The sequence below is a fragment of the Microcaecilia unicolor genome, chromosome 2, assembly GCF_901765095.1.
Source record: "Microcaecilia unicolor chromosome 2, aMicUni1.1, whole genome shotgun sequence".
Taxonomy (NCBI): Eukaryota; Metazoa; Chordata; class Amphibia; order Gymnophiona; family Siphonopidae; genus Microcaecilia; species Microcaecilia unicolor.
In genome coordinates, this window is record NC_044032.1 from 238,162,788 (window position 1) to 238,184,386 (window position 21,599).

Below are 21,599 nucleotides of genomic sequence, written 5' to 3' on the forward strand. Positions count from 1 at the left end.
AGATGTGTTCTTGTATTAAAATTGTAAATTTCTTAAAAATAAAATAAGACACATAGGTGTCAGTCTTTTTAAACATGCCCGATACAGGTGCCCAATTGTCTTTTACATAAGATTATTCTTTTAGAGGGTAATTCTATAATAGGAAACCTAGGTTAACAGGCAACTATTTTTTTTACCAACTTTATAAAGACACACAGGCAGAAATCACCTGCAGAAATAACACCTGAACTGAAGGTGTAGATATTATGCCTAGAGCAGACAATAATGTTAATGTATATTTATAAAATTACCCCTTAAAAGCCATTTTTGTGCAAATGTGGCTACATGCATATGTAAACATTCACACTTGCAATGTAGGAATGATTTCTACAACTGACGCTAGTATTTTATAAAGGCCACCCTTCCCCATGATATTCAAAACTTTTTAACCGGCCAGGAATCAGTCCTGGCCAATTAAATAGAAGCACCTAACCATGGATATTCAGTGGGAGATAACCAATCATCTCCTGCTGAATATCCCAGTTAGCGGCTAACTGCTAACCGGCTATATCGCACAACACTACCGGTTAGGCGTGGATATTCTGCACCAAACCGGCCATGTTGAGCAGTCAGAGTAGGCCACTTAAATAGCAGGCCTATCTTTTACCAATAAAAAGTTAACCGGTTAGCGCTGAATAAAGGCATAGCCAGTTAACTTTTTAGTGGCCAAAATAAACCCCAATATACAATGCTGGTCGCTGGAAATGGCCCAGCATTGAATATCTGGGTTTAATGCCAGCGGTTGACAGCAAACATGTTGTCTGTTGAATATCAGGCCCACATAGGCCTAATTATTTATTTGTTACATTTGTATCCCACATTTTCCCACCTATTTGCAGGCTCAATGTGGCTTATATAGTACCGTAAAGGCATTCGCCAAGTCCTGTAAAGGAACAAATAAAATGTGATGTTAGGGTCGAATAAGGTAGGTATGTTTCAGGCACATTAAGGGTCGAAGATAGGGAGGGTTATATAGTGTCCAATACGATCTTTGGTTTTGCTGTGTTGCAGAGTTGAGGCACTTATGTTGGGTCAGTAGGGTACACCTTTCTGAACAAGTAGGTTTTCAGTGATTTCCTGAAGTTTAGATGGTCGTAGATTGTTTTCACAGCTTTTGGCAGAGCGTTCCATAGTTGCATGCTTATATAGGAGAAGTTGGAAGCATAGGTTGTTTTGTATTTGAGTCCTTTGCAGCTAGGGTAGTGGAGATTCAGGTATGTACATGATGATCCAGTTCTGTTCCTGGTTGGTAGATCTATCAGGTCAATCATGTATCCTGGGACTTCACCTAGATAATCTTGTGGCCCAAGACACAGATTTTGAAGGCGATGCGCTCTTTCATTGGGAGCCAATGCAGTTTCTCTCAAAGGGGTTTGGCACTTTTGAATCATGTTTTATCGAGTATCAGCCTGGCTGCTATGTTTTGGGCTGTCTGGAGTTTCTTTGTGAGTTGTTCTTTACATCCCGCATAAATTCCATTGCAATAGTCTGCATGGCTAAGTACCATTGATTGTTTTTTTTTCCTTTATTTTTATGAAATAGTAACAATTTTGTCAAGAAACTCTTGATATGCAAAAATGGTATGAAACAAACAATTCAGTTACATACAGGAAAATGAAAACAAATATACTTTTGTCTATATTATTTCTATCTCCATTTCTAGTCCACAAACAGGGGAGAAAGCAAGGTAAAATTCCATTAAATGTGATTGCTATTAAATCAATAGGAAATTAAAGAGAGGTTTAAGACACCAAATCAATAATTATTACAGAGTAGATGTAGATAGTGTTACAGGTTGTTGCTTAGGGGTGGTGGCAACTTTAGAATCTAGAAAAGAGGTTAAATGTGTTGGATCATAAAAAATATATCTAACTGAATTAATTTTCAAAACACATTTACATGGGAAATTTAACCAAAATAAACCACCCAGTTGTAATACCCTAGGACGTAATTTTAAAAACAATTGACGTCTCTTTTGGGTTGTTCTGGCAATATCTGGAAATATTCTTATCTTATTATTCATAAAGAGTTCATCTCTATGATGAACAAATTGCTTCAGAACCCAATCTCAGTCAGGTTCTAATACAAATGTCACTATTAATGTTGCTGGTTTCGCCTTCTCATCTTCTTGTATTATCTGGGTTAAATTAAGTATATCAAATGAAAGTTCTGCTCCTCCATTTTGATCGTCTTTTTTCCCCTTCTTATATGGTGGTAAATAGTATATTTTTGAAACAGGTGGAAAGGCTTGTTCTGGAATCTTTAAAATTTCAGATAAATATTTCTTAAATGTTATTAAGGGAGCAACAGATAAAACCTTTGGGAAATTAATCAGTCTAAGAGTTTTGGCCCTTAGCTGATTTTCCACATTTTCAATTTTAAGATGTAATTGTGCATTTTCCTTAATTAAGCTGGATTGTATTTGTTGAAGGGATTTCACATTTTCATTATTCAGCTGTATAGTTTTTTCAATGTTTTCAGTTCTTGTTTCCAGATTCGTTATCGTCTCTAAGCGGAATTTTGAAACTTGAGTCACCATTATTAGTTTCTGAGAAAAAGATTTCTCTAGGCCCATAAGAGCCTCCTAAATCGATTCTAGGGTTATTATTTCTGGTTTTGTAGGCAAAAATGACTTACTAGGCAAAGTTAGCTCTTCAATAGTTTCAGATAGTTGTGTTCCACCTTCTGCTTCTAAGCCGGACCGAACACTGGCTCCCTCCACTATCTTCTCACTGATTGATGTTTCCAGCAGATCCAGACTGCTAACTGACCCCGCTGCAGGGAACACTCCTGGGTCAAAACCGCTAGGGGTTTCCTGCTCCTGCTGCAACGCTGGCATTATTGGCGGTCTCCGCTCGTCGAAGCTGAATGTGATCTCAGCCTCAAGCTGGGGGAGCGGGACACCTCCCACCACTCCATCCAGCAGCGAGGTAACCTCCTGGTGCCAAGAAACGGTCCATCGGACCAGATGGTCTAGCAGGTGTGGCGGGGCTCACACGCTGCCGACCCCTTCATTTTGGCATATGAACAAGGAAAAAAATTTCTTTTTTAGAATTAAGGAAGTCAGGAGAGGAGCCGTTTTCCGTGTTCTCATCACGTCGCCATCTTGCTTTTCCAGTATCATTGATTGTATTAGGTTACGGAATATTTCCCTCTGGAAGAAAGGTTTTACACATTTGAGTTTCCACATTGAGTGAAACATTTTCTTTATAGTGGAGTTTACTTGGCTCTCAAGTGTAAGATTGCGGTCAATTGTAACACCAAGTATTTTGATGCTATCTGAAATATGGAGGGTGTGGTCTGGGGTGTTTATGGTTGTGGGTTTGTAATTATTGTATTGGGTTGAGAGGATGAGGCAGTGTTTTTTCCGTGTTCAGTTTCAGTTGAAATGAATTTGCCCAGGAGTCCAGACCACACTATTTCATTGGTGATTTCTGACAGATCGTGTCTGAAGGGGATATAAATTGTGACATCGTCTGCATAGATGAACGGGTGGAGGCCTTGACTGGATAAGGACTTGGCCAGTAGATGCCTACTGGCCCAATTAAAAATTACCCTCCTAGAAGGCAATTCTGTAAGAGAGTGCCTATGTTGCTATTACAGAATACTAGCATAACAGGTGATACACATGCCTATAATTTAGGCATGAGCACTTATGCTAGCGATAGAGCTGTTCTTGAATCATATGTATAGCGAATGCTACATACCTGTAGAAGGTATTCTCCGAGGACAGCAGGCTGATTGTTCTCACTGATGGGTGACGTCCTCGGCAGCCCCTCCAATCGGAATCTTCCTAGCAAAGTCCTTTGCTAGCTCTCGCGCGCCCGCCCGCACCGCGCATGCGCGGCCGTCTTCCCGCCCGAAACCGGCTCGAGCCGGCCAGTCCAGTATGTAGCAAGACAATACACTTCAAGGGAAGACTCAACTCCAAAGGGGAGGCGGGCGGGTTTGTGAGAACAATCAGCCTGCTGTCCTCGGAGAATACCTTCTACAGGTATGTAGCATTCGCTTTCTCCGAGGACAAGCAGGCTGCTTGTTCTCACTGATGGGGTATCCCTAGCCCCCAGGCTCACTCAAAACAACAACCAAGGTCAATTGGGCCTCGCAACGGCGAGGACATAACTGAGATTGACCTAAAAAATTTACCAACTAACTGAGAGTGCAGCCTGGAACAGAACAAACAGGGCCCTCGGGGGGTGGAGTTGGATCCTAAAGCCCAAACAGGTTCTGAAGAACTGACTGCCCGAACCGACTGTCGCGTCGGGTATCCTGCTGCAGGCAGTAATGCGATGTGAATGTGTGGACAGATGACCACGTCGCAGCTTTGCAAATTTCTTCAATGGAGGCTGACTTCAAGTGGGCTACCGACGCAGCCATGGCTCTAACATTATGAGCCGTGACATGACCCTCAAGAGCCAGCCCCGCCTGGGCGTAAGTGAAGGAAATGCAATCTGCTAGCCAATTGGATATGGTGCGTTTCCCTACAGCCACTCCCCTCCTATTGGGATCAAAAGAAACAAACAATTGGGCGGACTGTCTGTTGGGCTGTGTCCGCTCCAGATAGAAGGCCAATGCTCTCTTGCAGTCCAATGTGTGCAGCTGACGTTCAGCAGGGCAGGAATGAGGACGGGGAAAGAATGTTGGCAAGACAATTGACTGGTTCAGATGGAACTCCGACACAACCTTTGGCAAGAACTTAGGGTGAGTGCGGAGGACTACTCTGTTATGATGAAATTTGGTGTAAGGGGCCTGGGCTACCAGGGCCTGAAGCTCACTGACCCTACGAGCTGAAGTAACTGCCACCAAGAAAATGACCTTCCAGGTCAAGTACTTCAGATGGCAGGAATTCAGTGGCTCAAAAGGAGATTTCATCAGCTGGGTGAGAACGACATTGAGATCCCATGACACTGTAGGAGGCTTGACAGGGGGCTTTGACAAAAGCAAACCTCTCATGAAGCGAACAACTAAAGGCTGTCCTGAGATCGGCTTACCTTCCACATGGTAATGGTATGCACTGATTGCGCTAAGGTGAACCCTTACAGAGTTGGTCTTGAGACCAGACTCAGACAAGTGCAGAAGGTATTCAAGCAGGGTCTGTGTAGGACAAGAGCGAGGAGCTAGGGCCTTGCTGTCACACCAGACGGCAAACCTCCTCCACAGAAAGAAGTAACTCCTCTTGGTGGAATCTTTCCTGGAAGCAAGCAAGACGCGGGAGACACCCTCTGACAGACCCAAAGAGGCAAAGTCTACGCTCTCAACATCCAGGCCGTGAGAGCCAGGGACCGGAGGCTGGGATGCAGAAGAGCCCCTTTGTTCTGCGTGATGAGGGTCGGAAAACACTCCAATCTCCACGGTTCTTCGGAGGATAACTCCAGAAGAAGAGGGAACCAGATCTGACGCGGCCAAAAAGGAGCAATCAGAATCATGGTGCCTCGGTCTTGCTTGAGTTTCAACAAAGTCTTTCCCACCAGAGGAATGGGAGGATAAGCATACAGCAGGCCCTCCCCCCAATCCAGGAGGAAGGCATCCGATGCCAGTCTGCCGGGGGCCTGAAGCCTGGAACAGAACTGAGGGACTTTGTGGTTCACTCGAGATGCGAAGAGATCCACCAAGGGGGTGCCCCACGCTTGGAAGATCTGGCGCACCACTCTGGAGTTGAGCGACCACTCGTGAGGTTGCATAATCCGGCTCAGTCTGTCGGCCAGACCGTTGTTTACGCCTGCCAGATATGTGGCTTGGAGAACCATGCCGAGACGGCGAGCCCAAAGCCACATGCTGACGGCTTCCTGACACAGGGGGCGAGATCCGGTGCCCCCCTGCTTGTTGACATAGTACATGGCAACCTGGTTGTCTGTCTGAATTTGGATAATTTGATGGGACAGCCGATCTCTGAAAGCCTTCAGAGCGTTCCAGATCGCTCGCAACTCCAGGAGATTGATCTGTAGACCGCGTTCCTGGAGGGACCAGCTTCCTTGGGTGTGAAGCCCATCGACATGAGCTCCCCATCCCAGGAGAGACGCATCCGTTGTCAGCACTTTTTGTGGCTGAGGAATTTGGAAAGGACGTCCCAGAGTCAAATTGGACCAGATTGTCCACCAATACAGGGATTCGAGAAAACTCGTGGACAGGTGGATCACGTCTTCTAGACCCCCAGCAGCCTGATACCACTGGGAGGCTAGGGTCCATTGAGCAGATCTCATGTGAAGACGGGCCATGGGAGTCACATGAACTGTGGAGGCCATGTGGCCCAGCAATCTCAACATCTGCCGAGCTGTGATCTGCTGGGACGCTCGCACCCGCGAGACGAGGGACAACAAGTTGTTGGCCCTTGTCTCTGGGAGATAGGCGCGAGCCGTCCGAGAATCCAGCAGGGCTCCTATGAATTCGAGTGTCTGCACTGGGAGAAGATGGGACTTTGGGTAATTTATTACAAACCCCAGTAGCTCCAGGAGGCGAATAGTCATCTGCATGGACTGCAGGGCTCCCTCCTCAGACGTGTTCTTCACCAGCCAATCGTCGAGATATGGGAACACGTGCACTCCCAGCCTGCGAAGTGCCGCTGCTACCACAGCTAGGCACTTTGTGAATACTCTGGGCGCAGAGGCGAGCCCAAAGGGTAGCACACAGTACTGGAAGTGGCGGGTGCCCAACTGAAATCGCAGATACTGTCTGTGAGCTGGCAGTATCGGGATGTGTGTGTAGGCATCCTTCAAGTCCAGAGAGCATAGCCAATCGTTTTGCTGAATCATGGGGAGAAGGGTGCCCAGGGAAAGCATCCTGAACTTTTCTTTTACGAGATATTTGTTCAGGGCCCTTAGGTCTAGGATGGGACGCATCCCCCCTGTTTTCTTTTCCACAAGGAAGTACCTGGAATAGAATCCCAGCCCTTCTTGCCCGGATGGCACGGGCTCGACCGCATTGGCGCTGAGAAGGGCGGAGAGTTCCTCTGCAAGTACCTGCTTGTGCTGGAAGCTGTAAGACTGAGCTCCCGGTGGACAATTTGGAGGTTTGGAGGCCAAATTGAGGGTGTATCCTTGCCGGACTATTTGCAGAACCCACTGATCGGAGGTTATGAGAGGCCACCTTTGGTGAAAGCTTTCAACCTCCCTCCGACTGGCAGGTCGCCCGACACTGACACTTGGATGTCGGCTATGCTCTGCTGGAGCCAGTCAAAAGCTCGCCCCTTGCTTTTGCTGGGGAGCCGCGGGGCCTTGCTGAGGCGCACGCTGCTGACGAGAGCGAGCGCGCTGGGGCTTAGCCTGGGCCGCAGGCTGTCGGGAAGGAGGATTGTACCTACGCTTACCAGAAGTATAGGGAACAGTCTTCCTTCCCCCGAAAAATCGTCTACCTGTAGAGGTAGAAGTTGAAGGCTGCCGGCGGGAGAACTTGTCGAATGCGGTGTCCCGCTGGTGGAGAGACTCTACCACCTGCTCGACTTTTTCTCCAAAAATGTTGTCCGCACGGCAAGGCGAGTCCGCAATCCGCTGCTGGATTCTATTCTCCAGGTCGGCGGCATGCAGCCATGAGAGCCTGCGCATCACCACACCTTGAGCAGCGGCCCTGGACGCAACATCAGAAGTGTCATAAACTCCTCTGGCCAGGAATTTTCTGCACGCCTTCAGCTGCCTGACCACCTCCTGAAAAGGCTTGGCTTGCTCAGGGGGAAGAGCATCAACCAAGCCCGCCAACTGTCGCACATTATTCCGCATGTGTATGCTCGTGTAGAGCTGGTAAGACTGAATTTTGGCCACGAGCATAGAGGAATGGTAGGCCTTCCTCCCAAAGGAGTCTAAGGTTCTAGAGTCTTTGCCCGGGGGCGCCGAAGCATGCTCCCTAGAACTCTTAGCCTTCTTTAGGGCCAGATCCACAACTCCAGAGTCGTGAGGCAACTGAGTGCGCATCAGCTCTGGGTCCCCATGGATCCGGTACTGGGACTCGATCTTCTTGGGGATGTGGGGATTAGTTAAAGGCTTGGTCCAGTTCGCAAGCAATGTCTTTTTGAGGACATGGTGCAGGGGAACAGTGGACGCTTCCTTAGGTGGAGAAGGATAGTCCAGGAGCTCAAACATTTCAGCCCTGGGCTCGTCCTCCACAACCACCGGGAAGGGGATGGCCGTAGACATCTCCCGGACAAAGGAAGCAAAAGACAGACTCTCGGGAGGAGAAAGCTGCCTTTCAGGAGAGGGAGTGGGATCAGAAGGAAGACCCTCAGACTCCTCGTCAGAGAAATATCTGGGATCTTCTTCTTCTTCCCACGAGGCCTCACCCTCGGTGTCAGACACAAGTTCACGGACCTGCGTCTGCAACCGCGCCCGGCTCGACTCCGTGGAGCCGCGTCCACGATGGGGGCGTCGAGAGGTAGACTCCCTCGCCCGCATCGGCGAAGCTCCCTCCGCCGACGTAGTCGGGGAGCCCTCCTGGGAGGTGGCCGCAGTCGGCACCGCATGCGGTACCGACGTCGGGGACCTCACCCCGGGCGATGGGCCAGCCGGCGCCATGCTCGACGGTACCGGAGGCGCAAGCACCGCCGGTACCGGAGGGGTAGGGCGCAACAGCTCTCCCAGAATCAATGGGAGAACGGCCCGGAGGCTCTCGTTCAGAGCGGCTGCAGAGAAAGGCATGGAGGTCGATGCAGGCGTCGACATCAGAACCTGTTCCGGGCGTGGAGGCTGTTCCGGGCTGTCCAGAGTGGAGCGCATCGACACCTCTTGAACAGAGGGTGAGCGGTCCTCTCGGTGCCGATGCCTGCTGGGTGCCGACTCCCTCGGCGACCCAGAGCTCTCGGTGCCGACGCGGGAAGGGGACCGGTGTCGATGCTTCTTCGACTTCTTCCGAAGCATGTCACAGGAGCTTCCCGGCACCGACGAGGAGGACGTAGAATCCATCCGTCGCTTCCTCGGGGCCGAGACCGAAGAGGGTCGATCTCGGGGGGGCTGTACCGCAGGAGCCCTCAGGGTAGGAGGAGACCCACCCGAGGGCTCACCGCCACCAGCAGGGGAAAGGACAGCCCTCACCTGCAGTCCACTCGATGCACCACCGTCCGACGACATCAGGAGACGAGGTCCCGGTACCACCGACGTCGATGCAGCTATCCGATGTCTCGGCGCCGATGCAGAGGGCCGATGCCTCGATGCACTCGATGCACTGGCAGCCAAGGATGAAGGTCTGGACGCTGATGACGTCGATGCACACGATGACCCCGGTGCCGATGCCGACGAAGCGCCCGAGAACAAAACGTTCCACTGGGCCAATCTCGCTACTTGAGTCCGCCTCTGTAACAGGGAACACAGACTACAGTTCTGGGGACGGTGCTCGGCCCCCAGACACTGAAGACACGAAGAGTGCCTATCAGTGAGCGAGATTACCCGGGCGCACTGGGTGCACTTCTTGAAGCCGCTGGAAGGCTTCGATGTCATGGGCGGAAAAATCACGCCGGCGAAGTCAAAATCCGAAATGACGAATTTGGAGCACCAAACTTTAATGGAGAAAAAATCTCGACCGAGGCCGAAAAGAGGCCTACCCCGACGACGAAAGAAAACTTACCGGGGCAAAACTGGAAGTACGGGAAGGGGAAAATGAAACCCAAGGGGGTTTTCGGAGCACTTCCCGACAGCTAGAAAACTTTTCCGAAGAAAAAACACGTCAATAAAACACGGACGCGCGAGGTCGACTCTCCGGGGCTCGACACGACAAAAAACACAGCCGTACCGAGTGCGGACGAAAGAAGACTGGCCGGCTCGAGCCGGTTTCGGGCGGGAAGACGGCCGCGCATGCGCGGTGCGCGCGGGCGCGCGAGAGCTAGCAAAGGACTTTGCTAGGAAGATTCCGATTGGAGGGGCTGCCGAGGACGTCACCCATCAGTGAGAACAAGCAGCCTGCTTGTCCTCGGAGAAAAATTATACTAATTTATATGCACTTAACTGTGTCCATTCATGCTACACTCACACTCAACCCCCACCCTCAAACTACACACTATTGCTTTTACTTGTGTCTGTTTGTAGTATAGTGCTAAAGCAGAACTTTAGCATTTACTTGCACAAGTTTGCACATACATGTGTATATGCCATCGTTCTTTCAAAAAGAACAAGAAGCAACAAACTCTGCAGGAATACACCAAGGAGGAAAAAGGAGAAGAAATAGCCAAGGGGTGGAGAAATTACCACAGGAGCTGTATATTATGGAAAATCTTTATTTGCAAGTTAACTCGAGAAGGCCACGTGCCACCGAAACTAAACCCCTGAGCATACCTAGTGTACAAGCATGCAACGGCATGTATCATGTGTACTTTTAGGTATTACCTAATTTTATAAAAGCTCCTTATGCATGTAAAGCGAATGCTACATACCTGTAGAAGGTATTCTCCGAGGACAGCAGGCTGATTGTTCTCACTGATGGGTGACGTCCACGGCAGCCCCTCCAATCGGAAACTTCACTAGCAAAGTCCTTTGCTAGCCCTCGCGCGCCCGCGCGCACCGCGCATGCGCGGCCGTCTTCCCGCCCGAAACCGGCTCGAGCCGGCCAGTCCAGTATATAGCAAGACAATACAGTTCAAGGGAAGACACAACTCCAAAGGGGAGGCGGGCGGGTTGGTGAGAACAATCAGCCTGCTGTCCTCGGAGAATACCTTCTACAGGTATGTAGCATTCGCTTTCTCCGAGGACAAGCAGGCTGCTTGTTCTCACTGATGGGGTATCCCTAGCCCCCAGGCTCACTCAAAACAACAACATTGGTCAATTGGGCCTCGCAACGGCGAGGACATAACTGAGATTGACCTAAAAAATTTACCAACTAACTGAGAGTGTAGCCTGGAACAGAACAAACAGGGCCCTCGGGGGGTGGAGTTGGATCCTAAAGCCCAAACAGGTTCTGAAGAACTGACTGCCCGAACCGACTGTCACGTCGGGTATCCTGCTGCAGGCAGTAATGAGATGTGAATGTGTGGACAGATGACCACGTCGCAGCTTTGCAAATTTCCTCCATGGTGGCTGACTTCAAGTGGGCTACCGACGCTGCCATGGCTCTAACATTATGAGCCGTGACATGACCCTCAAGAGCCAGCCCAGCCTGGGCGTAAGTGAAGGAAATGCAATCTGCTAGCCAATTGGATATGGTGCGTTTCCCTACAGCCACTCCCCTCTTGTTGGGATCAAAAGAAACAAACAATTGGGCGGACTGTCTGTGGGGCTGTGTCCGCTCCAGATAGAAGGCCAATGCTCTCTTGCAGTCCAATGTGTGCAGCTGACGTTCAGCAGGGCAGGAATGAGGACGGGGAAAGAATGTTGGCAAGACAATTGACTGGTTCAGATGGAACTCCGACACAACCTTTGGCAGAAACTTAGGGTGAGTGCGGAGGACTACTCTGTTGTGATGAAATTTGGTGTAAGGGGCCTGGGCTACCAGGGCCTGAAGCTCACTGACTCTACGAGCCGAGGTAACTGCCACCAAGAAAATGACCTTCCAGGTCAAGTACTTCGGATGGCAGGAATTCAGTGGCTCGAAAGGAGGTTTCATCAGCTGGGTGAGAACGACATTGAGATCCCATGACACTGTAGGAGGCTTGACAGGGGGCTTTGACAAAAGCAAACCTCTCATGAAGCGAACAACTAAAGGCTGTCCTGAGATCGGCTTACCTTCCACTTGGTAATGGTATGCACTGATTGCACTAAGGTGAACCCTTACGGAGTTGGTCTTCAGACCAGACTCAGACAAGTGGAGAAGGTATTCAAGCAGGGTCTGTGTAGGACAAGAGCGAGGATCTAGGGCCTTGCTGTCACACCAGACGGCAAACCTCCTCCAATGAAAGAAGTAACTTCTCTTAGTGGAGTCTTTCCTGGAAGCAAGCAAGATGCGGGAGACACCCTCTGGCAGACCCAAAGAGGCAAAGTCTACGCCCTCAACATCCAGGCCGTGAGAGCCAGGGACTGGAGGTTGGGATGCAGCAGAGCCCCTTCGTCCTGCGTGATGAGGGTCGGAAAACACTCCAATCTCCACGGTTCTTCGGAGGATAACTCCAGAAGAAGAGGGAACCAGATCTGACGCGGCCAAAAGGGAGCAATCAGAATCATGGTGCCTCGGTCTTGCTTGAGTTTCAACAAAGTCTTCCCCACCAGAGGAATGGGAGGATAAGCATACAGCAGACCTTCCCCCCAATCCAGGAGGAAGGCATCCGACGCCAGTCTGCCGTGGGCCTGAAGCCTGGAACAGAACTGAGGGACCTTGTGGTTCACCTGAGATGCGAAGAGATCCACCAGGGGGGTGCCCCACGCCTGGAAGATCTGTCGCACCACACGGGAATTGAGCGACCACTCGTGAGGTTGCATAATCCTGCTCAACCTGTCGGCCAGACTGTTGTTTACGCCTGCCAGATATGTGGCTTGGAGCACCATGCCTTGACGGCGAGCCCAAAGCCACATGCTGACGGCTTCCTGACACAGGGGGCGAGATCCGGTGCCCCCCTGCTTGTTGACATAGTACATGGCAACCTGATTGTCTGTCTGAATTTGGATAATTTGGTGGGACAGCCGATCTCTGAAAGCCTTCAGAGTGTTCCAGATCGCTCGCAACTCCAGAAGATTGATCTGTAGATCGCTTTCTTGGAGGGACCACCTTCCTTGGGTGTGAAGCCCATCGACATGAGCTCCCCATCCCAGGAGAGACGCATCCGTGGTCAGCACTTTTTGAGGCTGAGGAATTTGGAAGGGACGTCCCAGAGTCAAATTGGAGCAAATCGTCCACCAATACAGGGATTCGAGAAATCTCGTGGACAGGTGGATCACGTCTTCTAGACCCCCGGCGGCCTGATACCACTGGGAGGCTAGGGTCCATTGAGCAGATCTCATGTGAAGGCGGGCCATGGGAGTCACATGAACTGTGGAAGCCATGTGGCCCAGCAATCTCAACATCTGCCGAGCTGTGATCTGCTGGGACGCTCGCACCCGCGAGACGAGGGACAACAAGTTGTTGGCCCTCGCCTCTGGGAGATAGGCGCGAGCCGTCCGAGAATCCAGCAGGGCTCCGATGAATTCGAGTTTCTGCACTGGGAGAAGATAGGACTTTGGGTAATTTATCACAAACCCCAGTAGCTCCAGGAGGCGAATAGTCATCTGCATGGACTGCAGGGCTCCTGCCTCGGATGTGTTCTTCACCAGCCAATCGTCGAGATATGGGAACACGTGCACCCCCAGCCTGCGAAGCGCCGCTGCTACCACAGCTAGGCACTTTGTGAACACCCTGGGCGCAGAGGCGAGCCCAAAGGGTAGCACACAGTACTGGAAGTGGCGTGCGCCCAGCTGAAATCGCAGATACTGTCTGTGAGCTGGCAGTATCGGGATGTGTGTGTAGGCATCCTTCAAGTCCAGAGAGCATAGCCAATCGTTTTGCTGAATCATGGGGAGAAGGGTGCCCAGGGAAAGCATCCTGAACTTTTCTTTTACGAGATATTTGTTCAGGGCCCTTAGGTCTAGGATGGGACGCATCCCCCCTGTTTTCTTTTCCACAAGGAAGTACCTGGAATAGAATCCCAGCCCTTCTTGCCCGGATGGCACGGGCTCGACCGCATTGGCGCTGAGAAGGGCGGAGAGTTCCTCTGCAAGTACCTGCTTGTGCTGGAAGCTGTAGGACTGAGCTCCCGGTGGACAATTTGGAGGTTGAGAGGCCAAATTGAGGGTGTATCCTTGCCGGACTATTTGGAGAACCCACTGATCGGAGGTTATGAGAGGCCACCTTTGGTGAAAAGCTTTCAACCTCCCTCCGACAGGCAGGTCGCCCGGCACTGACACTTGGATGTCGGCTATGCTCTGCTGGAGCCAGTCAAAAGCTCGCCCCTTGCTTTTGCTGGGGAGCCGCGGGGCCTTGCTGATTCGCACGCTGCTGACGAGAGCGAGCGCGCTGGGGCTTAGCCTGGGCCGCAGGCTGTCGGGAAGGAGGATTGTACCTACGCTTGCCAGAAGTATAGGGAACAGTCTTCCTTCCCCCGAAAAATCGTCTACCTGTAGAGGTAGAAGCTGAAGGCTGCCGGCGGGCGAACTTGTCGAATGCGGTGTCCCGCTGGTGGAGAGACTCTACCACCTGCTCGACTTTTTCGCCAAAAATGTTATCCGCCCGGCAAGGCAAGTCCGTAATCCGCTGCTGGACTCTATTCTCCAGGTCGGCGGCACGCAGCCATGAGAGCCTGCGCATCACCACACCTTGAGCAGCGGCCCTGGACGCAACATCAAAAGTGTCATAAACTCCTCTGGCCAGGAATTTTCTGCACGCCTTCAGCTGCCTGACCACCTCCTGAAAAGGCTTGGCTTGCTCAGGGGGAAGAGCATCAACCAAGCCCGCCAACTGCCGCACATTATTCCGCATGTGTATGCTCGTGTAGAGCTGGTAAGACTGGATCTTGGACACGAGCATAGAGGAATGGTAGGCCTTCCTCCCAAAGGAGTCTAAGGTTCTAGCGTCCTTGCCCGGGGGCGCCGAAGCATGTTCCCTAGAACTCTTAGCCTTCTTTAGGGCCAAATCCACAACTCCAGAGTCATGAGGCAACTGAGTGCGCATCAGCTCTGGGTCCCCATGGATCCGGTACTGGGACTCGATCTTCTTGGGAATGTGGGGATTAGTTAATGGTTTGGTCCAGTTCGCAAGCAATGTCTTCTTCAGGACATGGTGCAAGGGAACAGTGGACGCTTCCTTAGGTGGAGAAGGATAGTCCAGGAGCTCAAACATTTCAGCCCTGGGCTCGTCCTCCACAACCACCGGGAAGGGGATGGCCGTAGACATCTCCCGGACAAAGGAGGCAAAAGACAGACTCTCGGGAGGAGAAAGCTGTCTCTCAGGAGAGGGAGTGGGATCAGACGGAAGACCCCCAGACTCCTCGTCAGAGAAATATCTGGGATCTTCCTCTTCCTCCCACGAGGCCTCACCCTCGGTGTCAGACACAAGTTCACGGACCTGTGTCTGCAACCTCGCCCTGCTCGACTCCGTGGAACCCTGTCCACGATGGGGGCGTCGAGAGGTAGACTCCCTCGCCCGCATCGGCGAAGCTCCCTCCGCCGACGTAGTCGGGGAGCCTTCCTGGGAGGTGGCCGCGGTCGGTACCGCACGCGGTACCGACGTCGGGGACCTCAACCTGGGCGATGGGCCAGCCGGCGCCACGCTCGACGGTACCGGTGGCGCAAGCACCGCCGGTACCGGAGGGGTAGGGCGCAACAGCTCTCCCAGAATCTCTGGGAGAACGGCCCGGAGGCTCTCGTTCAGAGCGGCTGTAGAGAAAGGCTGAGAGGTCGATGCAGGCGTCGACGTCAGTACCTGTTCCGGGCGTGGAGGCTGTTCCGGGCTGTCCAGAGCGGAGCGCATCGACACCTCCTGAACAGAGGGTGAGCGGTCCTCTCGGTGCCGATGCCTGCTGGGTGCCGAATCCCTCGGCGACCCAGAGCTCTCGGTGCCGACACGGGGAGGAGACCGGTGTCGATGCTTCTTCGATTTCTTCCGAAGCATGTCACCGGAGCTCCCCGGCACCGACGAGGAGGACGTCGAATCCACCCGTCGCTTCCTCGGGGCCGAGACTGAAGAAGGTCGATCTCGGGGGGGCTGTACCGCAGGAGCCCTCAGGGTAGGCGGAGACCCACCCGAGGGCTCACCGCCACCAGCAGGGGAATGGACAGCCCTCACCTGCACTCCACCCGATGCACCACCGTCCGACGACATCAGCAGACGAGGTCCTGGTACCACCGACGTCGATGCAGCTATCCGATGTCTCGGCGCCGATGCAGAGGCCCGATGCCTCGATGCACTCGATGCAGGGGCGGCCGAGAAAGATGGTCTGGACGCTGACGACGTCGATGCACTCGAAGATCCCGGTGCCGATGCCGACGAAGAGCCCGAGAACAACACGTTCCACTGGGCTAGTCTCGCTACCTGAGTCCGCCTTTGAAGCAGGGAACACAGACTGCAGTTCTGAGGGCGGTGCTCGGCCCCCAGACACTGAAGACACGACGAGTGTCGATCAGTGAGCGAGATAACCCGGGCGCACTGGGTGCACTTCTTGAAGCCGCTGGAAGGCTTCGATGTCATGGGCGGAAAAATCACGCCGGCGAAATCAAAAGCCGAAATGGCGAAATTCGAAGCACCAAATTTAGAGGGAGAAAAAATCTCGACCGAGGCCGAAAAAAGGCCTACCCCGACGACGAAAGAAAACTTACCGGGGCAAAAAAGCTGGAAGTACGGGGAGGATTTACACGAAACCCGGCGGGGGGTTTGCGGAGCACTTCCCGACTAGGACAAAGCTTTCCCGAAGGAAAAGAACACGTTCAAACAAATTGGACGCGCGAGGTCGACTTTCCGGGGCTCGACACGGCGAAAACACGACCGTACCGAGTGCGGACAAAAGAAGACTGGCCGGCTCGAGCCGGTTTCGGGCGGGAAGACGGCCGCGCATGCGCGGTGCGCGCGGGCGCGCGAGGGCTAGCAAAGGACTTTGCTAGTGAAGTTTCCGATTGGAGGGGCTGCCGTGGACGTCACCCATCAGTGAGAACAAGCAGCCTGCTTGTCCTCGGAGAAAACAGTTTTATGCATGAAAATGATTTATAAAATTACCCTCTTAGGATATATCATTCAAATAATACTTTTGGAGAACTATAATCTTATACATTATTGCAAAATTCATTCTGGTTAAGTATTACAATTTGTGGAATTAGGATAGTTTACACAAATAGTTTTGATATATTGTATCTCAAAACAAAACATTTCCACAGTGAAATTGTTCTTCAAAAACTGACTGAATTTGGATTTATCGATTATCTCGCTTCCCTCTATAATCTCACCCCCCATAAGTACATAAGTAATGCCATACTGGGAAAAGACCAAGGGTCCATCGAGCCCAGCATCTTGTCCACGACAGCGGCCAATCCAGGCCAAGGGCACCTGGCAAGCTTCCCAAACGTACAAACATTCTATACATGTTATTCCTGGGATTTTGGATTTTTCCAAGTCCGTTTAGTAGCGGTTTATGGACTTGTCCTTTAGGAAACCGTCCAACCCCTTTTTAAACTCTGCTAAGCTAACTGCCTTCACCACATTTTTCCGGCAATGAATTCCAGAGTTTAATTACACGTTGGGTGAAGAAACATTTTCTCCGATTTGTTTTAAATTTACTACACTGTAGTTTAATCGCATGCCCCCTAGTCCTAGTATTTTTGGAAAGCGTGAACAGACGCTTCACATCCACCTGTTCCACTCCACTCATTATTTTATATACCTCTATCATGTCTCCCCTCAGCCGTCTCTTCTCCAAGCTGAATAGCCCTAGCCTCCTTAGTCTTTCTTCATAGGGAAGTCGTCCCATCCCCGCTATCATTTTAGTCGCCCATCACTAATCACTCCTTATGGCTGCTTAAAGCAACTTACTAGAGAGAATGTAGGAAACAAACCATGCAGAGACTAAAATCCTTTTAACCAATATCCCACCTTATCTCAATTCTCTCATTACACCCTACACAATAGGGCAAACTCTTCATTCAGGCCTGGAATTTCGTCTCTTTATTCCCTCTGTTCACCAAGCTGGCTTAGAGTCCACACAAGTGTCTGCATTTTCTGTACTGCCCCCTCTTTGTGGAACAACATACCTTCGCTCTGAGCTCTCCAAACCCACATTTAGAACAGGGCTCAAAATCCACCTTTTCATCCAAGCTTTCCATATCAGCTCAGATACTAAGGAATTTTTGCTAATAGCTGGTAGCGCTCTTTTGCCTCTCCCTGACCTTAAGCCTACCTAACATGGCTCTCCTGTAGGACTTCTACTCTTTATTCTTAACTTTCCATTACTTAATTGTCCTATTCAACACTGGTGTGCCTTTCAATTTTTCAATTAATTTTGCAATTATGTAAACTGTTCTGATGGTTTCTACTGAAAAGTAGTCAATTAAATAAGATTAAACATTAACATAAACATAAGAGATTATCCAAGTGTGCTTGTCCATCCATACTTCAAGCAGACCCTATAGAAAATTAGGAAAACTATATCCTCTTACAGCAACAGATTTTCATTCTGACCTTACCATCAAGGCGCAAATATAACAGGCTTCGGAAAGCAAAATAATCCTCCATAATAGTCATAAGTGAAGTCATTTGACAGAAAAGCAAAACCCGATGGTTGGTTGCTCTCAACTTTGGCAGAATGCGATCAAGGAGTTCAAATTTCCCTGATGCTCGATAAAGATCAGCTCTGTTTAGGGAGAGAATGACGAATAATTAGTTAATTAATTTTCACTCTTACTTTATGTCATTTGTTTCATTCTGATACTTTCTACCTTCTACATATCTTACAATATTATAATAAAATATAGAGAATACTATTCCCAATGGAGATTTGGTATCAAGACAAAGCTTACCCGTTAATAACGCCCCCCGAGTATCCTAAGTGTTCAGCAAAAGACTCCTGTAAAAACACAAATATACACATCACATAAATTTCATATCAAAATATTCAGCTTTTTCAACTGATCTTCTACATGAGATTTAGAAGATACTGAGGGGGTAGCTATGTTGGTTTCTAGCAGTAGCAAAAATAACAAGGATGGTGGTATAGAACAACCAATTTATTAAGGCTTGAGCTTTGTAAAATGACTCTCCCACAGGAGTAGGAACCAGCAAAGAGCTATAGTTCCATGGTCTCTTCTGAGTTTTAGAGTCCTCACCATTATGAGAATTGAAGGCTCTGAATGCAGGAGGTTCTCTTTGTAATTTAGGAGGAAGACATCTTGGGCAGAATATCTTATTTACTACCCCTCTGTCAAAGGACCATTACATAGCTGTAGCACACGATTCACTCTGCCTGCTATGATGTTCTTTCCTGCCTTGTGCATAGTTTAGAGGGTCACCTTGTGTGAAACAGGCTACATCCTAACATCCCCCCAAACACAGGAAGTAAGATTCTTTTCCTCCGTTTGTTTACATTGAATATAGCTCCCTGATGGCTTAGGGTGACCACGCTGGACAACTTTCTGAAAGCCTTTAGAGTGTTCCAGATCACTCCAAGCTATACGAAATTTGATGTTTTTCTAAGCAGATCAGAGGATCTGAGAGTGAATCCCTTTACATGAACTACCCAAGCCCAATTTGGAATTATCTGCGGTTAAGTCTATATGAGTTAGAGAATTTTGGAAGAAGATGTCTCTAGATAGTTTTGATTGAAATCAGCCACCAAGACTGAGTCCATGTGCTTATGAGTGATTTGGAAGACATCTTAAACTCTTAAACTGACTGAAGCCAATTTGTGCATAGGAGCCAATGGGCTTGTCTCATATTGAGCTGTGTAACCTCAACATGTTCCATGCTGAAATTTGACAGTCCTATTTTTTCCTACTATTATTTACTATTTCTAAAGCACTACCATGCATACATAGCACTGTACAGATGCAATAAGACACAGTACCAGCTCCACAGAGATTACAATCTAGTCAACACAAATAAAAATGACAAACAAGTCATTAAGGAGAGAAATGGTCAAGATGTAAAAGGCAACTTCATGATCCTTTCATGTGTGTATCAGAACTCCTATTAATGTCAACAGGCTCAGACAGGATTTTAGTAAAATGATACCAACCCCAATGACTCCAACCTGGATAGCTGTGTTTATTGATTTTGCGAATCCTTGCTGAGATGCACTCTTGACTAACCAAGTATCCAAATAAAGAAGTATGTGCACTTTCAATTACGTACCCCCATATATCACTACCATGGGTAGACATTTTGGGCTTGGTTGGTTTTACAACAGTACTATCTTCTTTAAATCCTAACAGTCAACTGAGCAAATAGTGTGTATTGAAACGGAGGAAAAGCCTCAACAGACTCCTACTTTCTGGCTATGCAGCTCTTTTAGTTAAATGAGTTCTCACTGTCATCATAGGCACAAAAACCTCCATTGTTATCAATTCTTTAATCTAAAAAGTCATAGGTAATCAACACTTATCTCTGTGTTTGAACCGTCTTCAAACTGCCATCGCTGAGTCTCCTTCCCACAGCCCTAAACGTTTTGGATTAAAGAATTGATAACAACGGATGTTTTTGTGCCTATGAAGACAGTGAGAACTCCTTTAACTAAAAGAGCTGCATAACCAGAAAGTAGGAGTCTGTTGAGGCTTTTCCTCCATTTCAATACACACTATTTGCTCAGTTGACTGTTAGGATTTAAAGAAGATAGTATTTGGGTAGCGGGATCCTAGCTGACGCTCATTTATATTTAGTAGGTGGTTTTACAACAGGACACCTATATGAATAGTCCAAAAAAGGGGGCCAGTGTGCCTTTGTAAAATATGCTACAGATCTATCCCCAGTAGTATTCAAATGCTGATACATAATTTACACCTGCTGCAAAGAAGGAATAACTGTGTACTATACATATGGACACGCATATTTTATAAAATACGCAAATATATCAACACTGCCTCCACTTGGCCCATGCTATGTCCTAGGAATATCTACACATAGACTGCATAAATGTAAGTACTTTTTACACACATGCTGTCTCTCAGGCTTTTAATACAGAGAAAGCTTTGTAAACTTACACCTTTTGTGACTCTGCCTAGTACTGATGTTAGGACAAAGGCACACCAATAGAATTCAGACCTTGTACACATTTGGTTTTTATTAGGATCACACTTTGAATCAACTTTGAAAATTTTAGGAGTTATACTAAATCCTAAGCTGATAATGGAACATCAAGTTAATGCAGTGGTTTCTCAAGTGTTTTGGAAATTACACTTGTTAGGTGTATCTGATTGTACTTCAGTTGGATTATTGTAATAGTTGCTGTAAAGTTGTGTTTTGGACATCAATTATTACAGAATACGGTGGCAAGAGTGATTTGCAAGTTACAGAATATGAGAGACTCATTTCTATATTATATGACCATCATTGGTTGCCATTAGATGACAAAATTCAATTTAAAATCTTACATGGCTCGGTGCCATCATACATGACTTCTTTACTTTCTTTGTCTTTTTCTAATTCAGTTTTACAATCAAAACATTGTCTGATTTTACATTTTTCTGAAATTAGAGTCATTAGGTTAACAAAAAATGCTAACATCTACATTTGATTATCAAGCAGCATATAAATAGAAAACTCTCCCTTCTACTTTGAGGAATTCAGTTAATCATTAATCATTCTGCCATGATGTAAAGACTTTGGGGTCAACATGCAGCCAGTGATGCTCAGCATTTTGCTGACTGCCGCTGGCCTTATGTCTGGAAATTCAATGCTGGGCCACATCCAGGCTTCTGCATTGAATTTCCAGTGAGTGTCACTGGAAATAACCAGTGAACTGAAAACTGCCTATTTAAGGGGTTTTATAGGGGCAGAGTCAGCACTTGGTCAGTTAAGTGCCGATATTCAGCACTTAACCAGCCAGATTAACCGCATAAACAGGACCACAAAAGACTCAATCCTGCCTTTATGTGGAAACTTATAGCTGGTTAAGTACTGAATATTGCACTTCATCAGCCATGTGTTAGCCGGCTTCAAAAACTCAATGCCAGTGCCTGAACATGGCCCAGCATTGAATTTCTGGATTTAATGCT

At 48.9% G+C, this 21,599-nt stretch overlaps 1 protein-coding gene across 5 annotated transcripts in view; it reads right to left on the reverse strand.

The window, feature by feature from the left end:
- The window catches only part of SMARCA2 (SWI/SNF related, matrix associated, actin dependent regulator of chromatin, subfamily a, member 2), a 679,721-nt gene that overhangs the window by 299,131 nt on the left and 358,991 nt on the right, over nt 1-21,599 (reverse strand). For all 5 annotated transcript variants that reach the window (XM_030193821.1, XM_030193826.1, XM_030193822.1 and 2 more), the window contains exons 23-24: nt 18,411-18,457; nt 18,078-18,244 (exon numbers count right to left, since the gene is read on the reverse strand). In XM_030193821.1, the coding sequence (XP_030049681.1) occupies nt 18,078-18,244; nt 18,411-18,457 (214 nt within the window). The remainder of the gene's footprint in view (nt 1-18,077; nt 18,245-18,410; nt 18,458-21,599) is intronic.